We start from the raw sequence: 14,707 nt of genomic DNA, 5'->3' as shown, positions 1-14,707 counted from the left end.
CATCCGACAAAGTGGAACACGATGGTACCATCATCTTCACTCCAAGTTCAAATGCAGCAGAAAATACAGACCAGTAGAGCTATTCCCGTATCTGCCCGTATGACATGGACAGACTCAGTCAACTGGTCTCTAAGCTGGTCACTTGCACTTTTGCACTTTGATATCATATTTGATCTGAAAGCGGTTGGAATGTTTTTTTATTTGATTTAACTTTATTGTTTATTCAGTCTTAATCACAATGTGATGAAATGTGCTTTGTTATGGTTTCACTGTGGTCTCGTTGTGTGTGTCACTCTATTGTTTTTACTGTTGTCCTCATGCCTGGAGAAATGGACCAAACTTATTTTCCCCATATGGGATAATAAAGTCGATCTGAATCTGAATCTGCCTGACCCGCTCACCAGCTGGTGTTGACCTTTGACCCCGGCAGGCTTGTTGCATTAACAGCTCTTTTATTGGTCCATTAAAGCTGAATATTACGCCGCAAACTGCAACTGCTGTGTGTGTGTGTGTGTGTGTGTGTGTGTGTGTGTGATAGCAGTAATGGTTGTCAGATGTTGGAGGAGCTTCCCATGTTAGGGTTGAGTTACAGCCAACACACATACACACGCACACACGAGGTCTCTCTGGGTTTTCTGACTCATGGATCAACATGCAGAGAACTGAGTCAGCACTTTTCCATCCATCCTTACTTCCTTCTTTCCTTCTCTCTCACTCTCCCTCTCTCTCTCTTCCCTTCTTTCATTTTTTGTTCTCTCGGTTCTCATGATTTAATCTCTGCAAAGTGTGTTTGTGACGTAAAAGCTGCTCACATTTGGAAGGAAAATCTTATCAGTGGAACACAAGATCGCACGGGTGCACACACACACACACACACACACACACACACACACACACACACACACACACACACACACACACACATTCCAATGCAAACAAAAACCTTCACTTATCTCCTTTCCTCTTCTCTTTTCCCCTTGTTTCCTTTCCTTTAGTAACCAGACCTCTCTCTCTCTCTCTCTCTCTCTCTCTCTCTTTGTCCCTCTCTCTCTCTCTCTCTCTCTGTCTCTCTCCCTCTCTCTCCCTCGCTGTGCGTGTGTGTGATGTATGTGTGTTGTGGGGAATGAAAAGGTCCGATTTCAGCCAGAAAAACTGTTTCTCTCTCGCCCTCCGTATGTGGAAATATCCTTGGAAACTACCAGAATCTTTTCCAACATAAATAACACTGCAGCTGTTCACACACACACACACACACACACACACACACACACACACGCATGCACGCATGCACGCACACGCACACACACGCACACATACACACACAGGACTGTAAATAAGAGTTTTGATGGTGTGTGTGTAAGTGTTGAGCCTTTACTATAAGTTTTACAGTTAAATTCCACAAAATGCCCAATAAACCAAAAAACATCTCTACAGTTAGTCACTGTAATTTGCATGGCATCATGGGTAATATGTGGATGTAGTAGGTAATATTTTGAAATTGCGGTAATTTACTGTTAAACAGTGTTAGTGATCCAGGGTTAGACCGTCATCTGGTGCCCAAAGAAGGATTTGATTCAGCAATTAAATATCTATTACTGTTATGACATTAACTTAAAAAAATTAGCAAGTGATAAACCGGAGCAGTGAAAAATCTTGTCGTTATTAAGTGTGCAAATAAACATTAGTCTTCCAATGCACTTTGTTCCTAATATTTTTTTATGTCAAAATAATTGATGCTGTGCAAGAGGATTTCTACAGTAGTAGGTAAGTGCTTTCTGCAGGTCCATTTTTTTTATAACATTTGTATATACATTTTGATTTTGCTTTTCAAACAGTAGCCTGCTGTATGTTATTTGAGTCTATCCCTAGATCTGCTCAGCTCTGATCCTGCAAATCTGGATAATGCAACTTAATCTAAACAACGTTATTTCACATTTTGTATTAACATTATTATTAATAGGCTGATATGTATACCAAATCCAATCCAATCACATGTAACGTCAGACAATCAGCACCAATGTGGCCAGAATGGAATCATCCCGGCTCACTAATTGGTTTTATGAAGCAATTTAAATATCTATCCGAGTAGTCTTTCAACTTATGGCTATATTTCTATTTTGTATATTGGTTAGCCAGGTGTCAGTTGTCCTCGTTAGCTAATCAGTGAGGAGTACTGGAACCTATCATCTTTATGGATGACCCAGAGAAGATGATAAAAGCTAAATGACAGCTGATAAGAAAAATGCGGTTTGGTAATGTTGCAGTTTATTTATTCTGTTAAAAGCCCGAAGTATTGTATTGCTTTGTAACCATGTAAAATGGGAAAGTGAGCCTAGTTTAGAGGTGGTAATTACCCTTAATTGCCTCAATGGGGAAACCAGAGATCCACTGCTTGTTATTAGCTGAGATGAGAAGAGAATGAGGGGAGGAAACACTGTTCTGTATAGAGTTTCTGAGTGAGTATGGTTACACTGTCTGTAAATTGAGTTCATATGGGCTTGTTCAGTTAAAAAAAAGAGTAGAGACCTAATGTTGTTTGTGGATTTCTGGATTGTAGATGCTGCACGCTACAAGCACGTGGGCAGAGCTTGAAGTGCGTCTCGCCATCGCTGATTGGACGTAGCTGGACAGAGGGTTAGAAAAACAAACAGCTTTCTGAGATCCCAAAAACGCTTTTGGTGTTGTAGATATAAAGTATAACACACACATACTCCAGTATCATGCTTTTTAGTTACAGTGTCACTAGCCACGATTACAGTGGATGCATACTTGTGCAGATCACTTCCTGAACAGCTCATGATCAGCAGATGTATTTAATAGTAGTTCAGCTTTTGGAATCATGCTAAAATCTTGGGGCTGTCACACCAGCAGAAAAACAAACCAAGCTGTTTGACTGAACCAAACCAAACAGGTTAGGTGTGAAAGCAACATCAATGCTCATTTTGGAAAGATATAATGTTATATAGTGTTTTGCTCATACTGGTCTTCAATCGATGTTTTGAAATGAGAAATGATAGGATTACAGGAGGACTGTTTTGATTTGAAGTACAACCAAATACAGACAAAAATTAATGTGCAATTGGTTTATTAATTTAATTGTTTTCATTAAACAAGTTAGTAAATGTCTTAATCAAAACAACACTTTAGGGAAATCTATTTAACATCTTCATCACGCTTGTTTCTACTGACCTGCAGTCTTTAGCAGCTCATGAAAGCAGGCATGTGGCTCCCTCTTGTGGACCACACAGAAACAACATTTTGCTTTATGAGCTGAGATCAGAGACAAACACATGCCATGCAGTTTATTTATCGATATGCAGTCAGTGGAAATAAATTGACTTCGTTGTGGGTCTGTGTTATTAGCTACGTACTCGGTCGATGTGTGACTGTTGTAGAGCACTAGTGACAGATAGACAGGCATCAGGCTTCATGTTACACAGCAGCAGTTCAGTCTCACCTCCAGCAGAGTCTATATACCTCACTGTTTGACTCAGGTGGGACAGACAGACTATAGGTCTACAGCTTGCAAGACTGGATTTGTTCTGCACCTGGTTTAAGGTGGACCAGGTTTAGTCAGCAATAGGAACCTGGACCAGATTGGACTTTCTTCTCTGAAACAGAAAACAATGAGGGAAGCAGTGTCTTTCTTTTCTGGAAACTGAACCGGATCACCAGACTGATCTGGTTTCTGCTGTTTAAACTGGACTACATCACCACTGCCATTCTGAACCCGAACCGCACCAACGCTGGGCATCCGAAGAAACAGGTTTTTATCACATACAGTAAATACATTTATAGACATATGTCTCTGCTTATCTTATCGTTTTTGCTGTGTTACCATGTCAACCATCTTAGCATGTTAGCATCTTCACATCAGCTAATTAGCACAAAACCCCAAATACAGCTGCGGCTGCAACAAAGCTGGATTTAAGATGTGCAGGTGGTTTGGTCACAAACTAAAGTATTGTACAAATTAAACTTGATGATGGTGCTAGATGAATAGTCAGGATGATCACCCCATTTTACAATTCAGAACATGAATTTTTGAACCAAATTTCATGGTAAACCATCAAATAGTTATTGAGATATTTCATTAAAAACCACAGTGTGATGTTGTGATGTTTAACTACATGAGTGAAACCTGGTGATGGTAATCCAATACTTAAGTTTGTGAGTCATTATCTGTAAAACTACATTCCCATCATCCTCCGCTGTACTTTTGTTTGTTAACATGTTAAACTAAGATGGTGAACATAGAAAACATTTAACCTACAAAACATCATCAGCCATGCGTACACCGACTGTGTACCTGCTTTATGAGATGTAGTTCACCTTCATCTGTTATTTCCTATTTGCCTCATCCTGCATCGTTCCTTAGATATCAGACATGGGCGCTCCACTGTTAATATCATCCAACTACTTTTCGTTTATCTTTCAGATTAACTCCAGAAGTCCAGTTCAGTTCGGTCTAGTTATTTCCAGTCTGGTCTAGTCATGCAGTCCCTGACTGAGGAAATTCAGAGTTTCTCTCGGGCACGGCTGAGGAAGCAGTGCACCCGCGTGACATCACTGAGCGGCCGCCGCATCATCGAGACCTGGAAGGGTTCTACGATCACCGTGGTTGAAGACCCCACACCTCCAGAGAAGATGCTGGGATATATCCCCGACACATCCTGGGACCTGCAGGTCGGCATCATCAAGCCCTACCTGCTGCTGGGTCAGTGAACATGACACATAATGACGGACTGAACAACACAGTAAACCACTGTCCACATCTGTTGACCACCATTAGAGTTCTGTCACTAGGCAACACAAACAGATGAGAAGGGCAAGATGAATAAGGAGGAGGATGGTGAGGAAGTTTTGCACACAGCACTATATATCTGTGATACCCCAGCTCCATTTCCTGCTAAAGTTGTCCAGACTGAATTTCATTGAGTCCAGTTAGTCCTGATGTTGAAATCGGGGGTCACCATCCCTTTTTTTCACAGTTGAAGACAGCAGGTGGTTTGGTTGCGTCTCTAGTTGCTATGATACGTAATACCTGTGGAAGTAAAACTGTTGGTAGAGGTAGAGTACTTGCTCTGGATGAAGGGGAGGCGGGAGAACGTAGGGAGAGAGAGCAGACCCGTCGGTCTATGTAGGTTCATGAGGAAACATCTGGGTGGTACGAATGGTTGGTACAACTCACGTTGTAAAGAATTAAAAAAAAACTCTACTGGTGACTGTTGGCTACCTCTGGGCTAAATCATAACTACAGTTGACCCAACAATCATCAAGATCAACAACAGGAAAAAAAATCCCAAACTTGTGTCTGTCTCTAAAGCAAAGATGAATACTAAGGGGGACAGAACAGAAAAGACATCAAGTATCTGTTTAATCTAGACTCAATCTTTTTAATGTAACCTAACTCTATGGTATCTGCATCTGCTGGACACATTTCTTGGCTGAATGAATGAACACATAAACCTCTCTAATAAAAAAAAGAAGGACGAACCAGCGAACAGCCTCTCTAGTCAAGGGATGGGTCCAGTCCCCCCCCCCCCGCTGCCCTGTCCTGGGAGTCACCTTCAGTCCACCAACACTGATAACTGCCTCTGCTCAGAGTAGATGGTAACATGAGCCTGGACGTGGGGGAGGACAGGAGGAGAGGTGACCCAACAGGACTCACTGGTTCCCAGGTGGAACATACATGACCCCGTGACCTGCAGTAGACGCTGTGCATGCACATAGTGGGGCATTCCTTTTCAGGTTAACTTGGTTCAGCACCCCGGACAGCGTCTTGTACCAAACAAAGCCAAACTCTGAACTATAACTAACGTTTTGTGTGTGTGTGTGTGTGTGTGTGTGTGTGTTTAGGTTCTCAAGATGCTGCACATGACTTTGGCACTCTGAAAAAACTCAAGGTGAGATTGAGATTCTTTTCCTTGTCAACCAAAAAAACCCCCAGAAATACAACCGTCCTTCTACCACAGACACAGGGTGAATCTATTTATACATTTAACAGGAACCATACAAATAGATGGTTGAGCAATGCAACAGATGCTGTGTATATTCTGTAGGACAGTTAATTTGCAGCCTCTCTCACCATTTAAAGCTTTCAATATAAATTTAAAGAGCCAAACAATTAGGTGGATAAAACAGAGTCAGATACAAAAAAACAGCACAGATAAAAAACACTATAGCTGAATACACAGCAGAGCTGTTGTCATGAATGATGATGTCAGAATTGAAAAATGATTATGTGATCATCCGGCTGTTTGTCTCACTCTGTGATGTTGGCTGTGACGCAGTTTTGTTGTTTGCCAAATTAAAGGTGGTTCAGGTGTTACACTGTGGGCAGAGATCTCCACTAATACAACCCAGGAAGTTTCATGAAATTCAACAGGAAAAACATTGACGGCTTAATGTAGATGTCTCAGACATAGTAGTGACAATAGCAAAAGCCTCTTAAGAAATTCTGGGTCAATATCCTCTTCACCCTGGGATTATCAAGATAAAGTCTTCCTCCTCCTCGTCCTCCTCCTCCCTCTCCAGGTGTCTCACATCCTGAATGTGGCCTTTGGAGTAGAAAATGTTTTCCCTGACCTTTTCATCTATAAGACGGTCAGTATTCTGGATCACCCCGATGCTGATGTGCTGCTTCACATCCAGGACTGTTGTGACTTCATCCAGCAGGCTCGCAGAGAGGTAACACATCACTCTCATTCCTACTACTCATTATACCACTCAATTATTAATAATGAATTCATTCATTCATTGACTGATGGACCTAAAGCCCGAAGGGTGACACAAAGCAATGATTGTTTGGAGCTTTTCCAGGAAAGATTGAAACCATTAGTCAATTATCAAAACTGACTTTTAGTGATGAGTTGATAAGTTGTTAGTTCTGCTGTTAACATAAAACAATTAGCAGAACATGAATCCTCTTTGAACATTCTGTATATTTGATATTACATTTAATATTGTTGCCAACACAAATGAGAGGAAACAGGAATTTGAAAGGTTGGTGAGAGCTGCTGCAGCTCAGGTGAAACCAAATGACCGGATCAAGTCCAACAACGGAAACAATCCCGTAAGACAAAGTAAAGGGCTTATGGGGAAGGGGATGGGTGTAAGGGTCTTAAAATGAGGGTTGACATGTGACACATGTTTCGACATCTCTCGCCTCTCCTCTCCTCTCTCCTGTTTTGAATAATAGATGTTTAGTTTTGTTCATGTTTTATTAAACTGCAAACAGATCAGATCTCAGTGTCATACAAGCTTTTAGCAGCGAAACCTGCAGGTCACCTTAACATGACACCACACACACACACACACACACACACACACACACACACACACACACACACACACACACACAGTCATTAGGTAGTCATTAGGGGTGTAAGATTACAGGAAGTGTGTGAGTGTACATTATGATATTGTTGTGTTTCTAGGTAGTAATTCCAGCCCTGATAATCAAAGTGATGCTTTACATTGAAATGCAGGGTCACATTACCCAGCAGGCCATCTGGCTGGTAGTGACCTTCACATATTGGCGCTGTCATGACAACGACTGCATCGTGAGTTCATGACTGCAGTACAGGTACATGAACTGGTGGAGTACGCTAAATGTGTTTTTGCAGCATTATGGCACAATTTAGGAATTGTTTTTTTTTTTAAATATATTGCTTGAATCCGAATATAGATGTGCCCTAAGTAAATCCTGGGGTTTTTACCCAAAGTTTCGAGTCATGTCTTTGCTCACATTTTGGAGTATTTTTCTAGATTTTTGATGTCATTTTGTAGTTTTTGTTAATAAAATATATAATATACTGGTTATCAGGATGTTAAGAATTTTGCTGAAAGGAGAAACTACTCAATATTAAATTGCAGCCTGAATCTGTTGCCAGTCCGTCTTGATGGAAGGCTAACATTTGGAGTAAAGCTTTCCGTCCTCTTGGTAGTCAGATGAGAAAGGTGATACCAGCCTTGTTCTGGCTGCGGTGAATGCAGCCATGCTGTGAAGCTCAGTCTGAAAACTGGGCCACAGCTGTGGTGTAAACCTTCTACGAGAAGGGAAATAAAGGCTGTAATGGAGAAGATAATGGGCACAAACAAACAAGCCATCTATTAACTAAGCAGCACATCAGAAATGGAGCTTGTGGTGTGAAGCTCAGCTCGGCAGGGTGAGGTTATGGTGGTCTGGAGAGCCCTCTAATGTTCAGAGAGTGCTCCTGCAATTCATGATCAAGTTTCCTCTCAATGGTCCAGTTCTACTGTTCCCTCCAAAGCCCTTAACACTGAACCCCCACAGATTTTCATTCATGTCACCTCTGAGGCTGTATGAGGGTTTGAGGGCACTACCTGAAATGACATTACCTGGACAGAGATGGCGTGTGAGGCTGATATTTTAGACTGTATGCAGTTTCAGAAACTTGTGTTTTCTCTTTATTCATGTAAAACAGATAAACCCAATGGATGTACTCAGCACCAAACAGAAGCCAGTCACAGTTATACACCAGCTGGTTAACATAGCGGAGCATTTAGCAGCTAAAGAGAGAGGCACTGTACTTCAGGAGTTGGTAGAGACCAAAAACAGAGCTAAAATAGAGACAATAAATGACTTGCATTCACAAATAATAGGGCCAATAGAATGACTGTTGATCTGTCTGCTGGATGTGTTAATAGGCAACTGTTTGTGACAAGTTAAGAAGATAATATCTATGTTTTTCATATATTCAAGTGGCTGAAATCAATGAATTCAGCTGTAAATAATCATTTGCTTCTGTTTCTTCATCAGAAAGGTGCTGTGTTGGTCCACTGCAATGCCGGTGTGTCACGGGCACCGGCAGTTGTCATTGGCTACCTGATGTCATGTGAGGACCAGTCCTTTGATGCCGCCCTCTCATTGGTCAAATCGGCTCGGCCTGCCTCGTCCCCCAACCCTGGCTTCCTGGAACAACTGAGGAGCTACAAAATGCCGACAACGAATGGATCCAAACACTGAAGGAGGAAGAGAAAATGCCAGACAGTTTAAGAACAAATCAGTTTGACTTTAATGAGAAATAGTTCACTTCATCCCAAGAACAGAAATAAGTCATTTTGGGATGTTTGCAGTGTAGCATCTGTCATTGAACAGAGAAAAAAGGGTCTGGTTCTGCTCTGGTTTAATAATCTACAATTATCAATCGGTTGATATAAAATGCTGCACACTCAGTCTTTAAAATGGCCCTGACAAAGATATCACATGCTGGAAATCAGTTCATCCAAATAAAAAAAGGAAATTCTTTCTCTCTTCCCTCTATTAGATGCGTTTTTCTTCATCTATGTTTTCAGACAAAAATTAATTTTTCCAATTATTTTCTTGTTTGCGTTTTATTGGTGTGAATGCTGGAAGCGTTATTATACCGCTACACTTCCAACCTCCAAATGCTCAGCTCAATTAGTAAGAAAGATGTGCGATTACTTTTGTCATTTATACCTTTCATACTTTCAGACACATTTAACATTCAACACAAATTCATGCATTTTCATGCATTTCAACTGCATCATTCATACATTCACAAAGAAACTCCACACTTTAAAATGTTCAACAAAGTTCATACATTTTGTGTATTATTTAACATTTGCATCTTTTAATTTCCAAACTTCTCTGAAGGTTAGTGAAAAATCCCTTCTGACATTTTCACATCAATGTATATTGGACGGAATAGTCAGGGGTGAAGTGAGAGACTCAATAGTTAGAATGAGGATGTTTAAAGTCTCATTACATTTTCTCAATTTGCATTCTTCATACATGATTTCATGTAAAAATGTTTGCTCTTGTGTATGATGTAGCAAAGGGTCTTGCAGCGAACAGTATCAGTTCTCTAATCTCTCTAATCTTGAACACTCCACACACACATTTCATACAGTGTGTTAATCTGGAGGTCCAATATTCTTAAATATAATATTTAAGTGATAGGAGGCATGTTTTGTTTTTGTTTTTATCTGGGAAGCTCAGGTTTGACAAGTGCAACTCAGTTTAAACTCAATGCATGATGTGTCTGACTGAGGACTCACTGAGCAGTTCCCACAACCACAGTTGATTGAGTTGATGAGCTGCCAAAGAGTAACAGTTTCTTAACAGGAAACTCAGCATAAGACTTCATGATCGTAATACATTCAACATTCAAACCTTCAAATATTTCACATCTTTCATTATTGGATTTTTCAAACTTTTAAAGCCAACAATGCAGTGTCGTGTTAGCTTTTCAAAAAACTACTAGAATATTCCACATTCCAAATTAAACGTATTCCCCCTTTTCCAACTATTACTTTACCTTCTTCTTACACATTTAAGCCACCAATTTATAACGTAATTTTCAACAAACCCTGACCTATTCCACATCTTACATACTCCATTATTGGTATTATTAAAATGTAAAGCAAGCCATTCAGTGTATTATCAGCTTTTCAGCATTTAGCTTTCATACCACAATTTCTTCAGAGATAGCCTTTTATAGTTTTTGATGATTTTTTCGTGGTTTGGTGTTGTCATTCTCTTAGTCACGTCTGTGTTATATTAAATAACATATGATCTCTGTGGGTGGAAATTCATCCTTTGCATTTGACCTACCCATCTGAGTGGTGGGCAGCCACAAACTCCAGAATGTTTCATTTCTAAAAATAAAAAAATGTAAAAATATTTGCTGTATCTGCTCACTTACTTTGAGTATGAATCATTTTTTAAAAGGTAACATTTTAAAAGGTTTTATAAGGTTGGCAACTAATATTTTACACGTCTTATCGGACACAGTTCCAGTGTGCTGCCCTGTCTCCTCCACCACATGGACGCCTACTGTGAAGTATATACCAGCAGCTCACCTGCAGGGGGACAGGAAGTTAAACTGTATATACCAGCAGCTCACCTGCAGGGGGACATGAAGTGAAACTGTACCAGCAGCTCACCTGCAGGGGGTAGGGCTGCACACAAAATCGTTAAAAAATTGCGATCTCGATTCACACATACACGTGATCTAATTTATTCACACAGTGATTCTGAAGCATTTTATATCTCGAGCTGCATCACAAATGCTCCTATTTCCTCCCGGATTTTTTGAAGCGCCCCCAAACGCAGCACTGCCGCTGCCTCCTCCCTTAACCTATGGTAAAAGCGTTTACAACACGTGATTCAGTGGAAGAAGCCGCCTGCAGTTGAGTGTTTGGAAAGAGTGAGTGAAAGTTAAAGCGGACGAAAGTCAGCGCCGGTAAGGAAGGTTGAATGGATGGCGACGAAAACCCAGGCGGTAGTGGCGAGAGTCACCCATCCACCCGAACCGACCTTGTGCCCAAAAAAGGTTCGCATTCGGTGGTGTGGAGGTGGCCCCGATAAACACTGTACAACATGAGAGATTTCGGAAGATGATAAACACTCACGACAAACTGTACTAGATGCCCTCCCGCAACTACTTTTCAAACATTGCGCTCCCCGACATGTACAATAAGCAACGGGCAGTGGTCGAGGCAGAATTGCGGGAAATCGATCATTTTTCCGGTACGTCTGATTTATGGTCCAGTCGGACCATGGAGCCATATTTGAGCCCGATGGTTCATTTTATAGTTCATTTTTTTACTTTTGTAAAAATTATTTATCTTCCAATGATAGAACTACTATTATGCCTCTGCCAAAGCAATGTTATTTGTTTTGTTAAAGTTCATCAGTGCAATAAACATTTTGTGAAAAAAAATCGTGCAAGAGAATCATAATCTATAAAAAAAATTGTGATTCACATTTTTTCCAGAATCGTGCAGCCCTAGCAGGGGGACAGGAAGTTAAACTGTATGTACCAGCAGCTCACCTGCAGGGGGACAGGAAGTTAAACTGTATATACCAGCAGCTCACCTGCAGGGGGACAGGAAGTTAAACTGTATGTACCAGCAGCTCACCTGCAGGGGGACAGGAAGTTAAACTGTATATACCAGCAGCTCACCTGCAGGGGGACAGGAAGTTAAACTGTATATACCAGCAGCTCACCTGCAGGAATTTTGTTGACTGACTTTTTATGTAAAATTTGGACATGCTATATACCTTTTTTTCATAAAACTGGACCTGGGCTTTTTATCACACCAACTGGTGCGAGGGCCCGTTTATCGCTGCCTGCACCTTTAATAAGGGGCAGAGTACTGACAACGTCGGGCCAGAGAAGGCCCTGTTGAAACTCTGTCGTTTTTATTTATTATATTCCTATTCTGCTAATATATCCACAGAAATGCTAGACGCTGACCCTATAAACTGGATTCATGCAGTTACGTTAGCAGTTACGTTAGCAGCTCTGTATAGGCTACGTGCCTGACTCGTGTTCCCTCAATAATGTAATCACGCATCGCAGCTACAGCACCTTTGAAATACCACATGTTGACAATTCAAGGGGCTGAAACATTAAACCAGAAGTACAAAGGTAGTCACAAGTGCAGTTCCTCAAATGGCCACTTGGGGCAAAACATGGTTTCGGTAATTTTACCATGTACGACAATTGAACGGTGGGGATTTTTTTTAAATTACGCACAAGATTAATTCTATTAAGGCTTAAGGTTATGCATAATTATGGGCGTTCTTGCTTTAAGTTACAGGGTGCCATCACAGTGCCTGTAGGAGCCTCAAGCAGGCACTTATTAGCAGGTATCAGAATCTGCTGTTCACTTTTCCTTTTTATTCAAAATAAGCATCCCAATTAATATCACAGTAAATGTGAATTCAGATGGACCTTGCCAACCAAGTTAGCTAACAGAATCTGGTAACTTAATGTTTGTTATGCTAATGCTACCAGCTGGAAACATTTAAAAGTCATCCAAAGACAGTGTTTTCAACTAATTTATGGAGCTAACACTAGCTTAATTAGCTAGCTACAGCTTATACAATTGTAAAAAGATAGTTGCCAGTTCAGTCAGCAAAATTAGTGGTTGCGAGAACCCCTTCTTTCAAAAATTGCCATGAATTTCAAGGCTTAATCTGCTCTCATGTCTGTAAACTGCACATGTGCCTCAGTGCAACTATTGTAAAAATGTTGCTGCTACAGTACTCACACACACACACACACACACACACACACACACACACACACACACACACACACACACACACACACACGCACAATGACCCTCTTTTCCGGGCTGCAACCTTCTGCTTAAAAGAGACTGCCGTGCCTGGAGGCAGTGAACAAGAGAGACAACAGACACTCAGAGAGACTCTGCTGAGCAGCATGCGGAGGAAAGCAGGATGAAGATGTCTCTCCAATATGTGAAGAAACACGAGGATACAAGGTCCTCCGTCTGGTCTAGTTTCTGCTGACGATGGGCTCCTTCTGCTCTGCTCTGGACAGTAGGATGGCGGTGGTGACGGTGATGCCATGTGAGGAGTTGCCGGTTCAGACAGTGACAGGTCAGATGGTCACTTTCTACCTGCCTTTATCTGTTTTAGCTATATCTAAGTTACTTTTAATAACATCCACCATTCATCATCTCATCATTCTGTTATTTGTCCATGTGATATTTAGCCATGAGATCGTTTTGGTGTAGTTATGGATGTTTTGATCACTGTGTAAGGACAAATGCTGTAAGAAGATAAAATGAAATAAAACTATCTCAAAAGAGACACTTGCTGTGCTCAACTATAAATGCATAAATGTTTTTTTCACATTTAAGGTCTAAGAACATTCAGATTAATAACGTTAAATCTCCATTTAACACCTGGATGTACATGCAGGAATTTTTTTATATCTCAGGTTTTTTTTTTCATTTTCCAATAAAATTTTTTTTTTTTTTTTTTTTTTTTTACTTTTTGGTGGATAAAAAACAAGACACCAATTATTATTCGAAGCAGATTCCTTCTTTATCTCCTGAAAATGTCGGAAGGGGACCTTTAAGGTGCAGTAAATGAAACTGAAACAAATAAGAAATTGTTTGTTTTATAGCTTTTGTCAGAAGAAGGTCTAGAAATTAATATCACAGCTCTGCACATGTTCTACTTGTTGCCTCAAAAGCCTTTTGACAAACAAAGACCTGAATATATTAATAAAACACACGGACAGACACAGACACGCACACACACACACTCCTCCAGCCGCTCACATGGTCGACTTTAATTGTCTCTTCAGTGTTGTTGCTGATTATGAAGAACCAATTAACAGTCAGTTAGCCAGCTGACCAATCAGACAGTCCACTGTCGTCATGAGGGTTTATTTACAACCACAAGAGCAGCTCTGTTGAACCACACACACATGGCCTGTAACACACATTAACATACTGATCATTCTACTGTTTAAAAATCACAGCAGAATAAACTAGATGTCTGATAATATTGACTCGATTTAAACAATACACCGACATTCTGTTTGTTTGGATGCAGTTCATAACGGACACAACCAAACCTCCTAACAGTCAGACAGCGACTGCTTCTGGTTTGAACTCAATTACTCTCTTGCCTTCTCTCCTGCAGTCTGTTTGGGTCTCATGGGTTGTAATGCAAGTCAATTCTCGATTCCAACCCAACCCCCAAAAAGGGAAATAAGTTGCCCATTTTCAGGCTGATCCAGTTGCTGCAGTGGATCCTTTCATTTAAGTCTATTTGCGGGAGTCACATTTATGTGGACAATTCCTCTTAGGTGTAATAAAAAGAGCAGTGAGGTTGTAGCCGGAGAAATTAAATCACTGTCACCGTCATCCAATGCATTTTGTCCAGTTT

General features: G+C 40.7%; 1 protein-coding gene across 1 annotated transcript; it reads left to right on the top strand.

The window, feature by feature from the left end:
• Positions 1–3,542: 3,542 nt before the first annotated feature.
• On the top strand, positions 3,543–9,667 carry LOC311021701 (dual specificity protein phosphatase 19-like). The gene is made up of 5 exons (XM_084022437.1): positions 3,543–3,766; positions 4,439–4,717; positions 5,860–5,906; positions 6,538–6,690; positions 8,786–9,667. The coding sequence occupies exons 2-5, from the start codon at positions 4,495–4,497 to the stop codon at positions 8,990–8,992; spliced, it is 630 nt and encodes a 209-aa protein (XP_083878563.1). The 5' UTR covers positions 3,543–3,766; positions 4,439–4,494; the 3' UTR covers positions 8,993–9,667.
• The last annotated feature ends 5,040 nt before the right edge of the window (positions 9,668–14,707 follow it).

This window comes from Eutrigla gurnardus, assembly GCF_963514095.1.
Source record: "Eutrigla gurnardus genome assembly, chromosome: 12".
In the NCBI taxonomy this organism is placed as follows: domain Eukaryota; kingdom Metazoa; phylum Chordata; class Actinopteri; order Perciformes; family Triglidae; genus Eutrigla; species Eutrigla gurnardus.
This window is presented reverse-complemented; position numbering and strand designations above follow the sequence as displayed.

What these genes read in the sequence shown, in the direction of transcription:
- LOC311021701 (XM_084022437.1), top strand. Translation starts at nt 4,495, where the DNA reads ATGCAGTCCCTGACTGAGGAAATTCAGAGTTTCTCTCGGGCACGGCTG. An exon ending in CAAGCCCTACCTGCTGCTGG is followed by an intron (nt 4,718 to 5,859) that starts GTCAGTGAACAT and finishes GTGTGTGTTTAG; the next exon opens with GTTCTCAAGATGCTGCACAT. An exon ending in GCACTCTGAAAAAACTCAAG is followed by an intron (nt 5,907 to 6,537) that starts GTGAGATTGAGA and finishes CTCCCTCTCCAG; the next exon opens with GTGTCTCACATCCTGAATGT.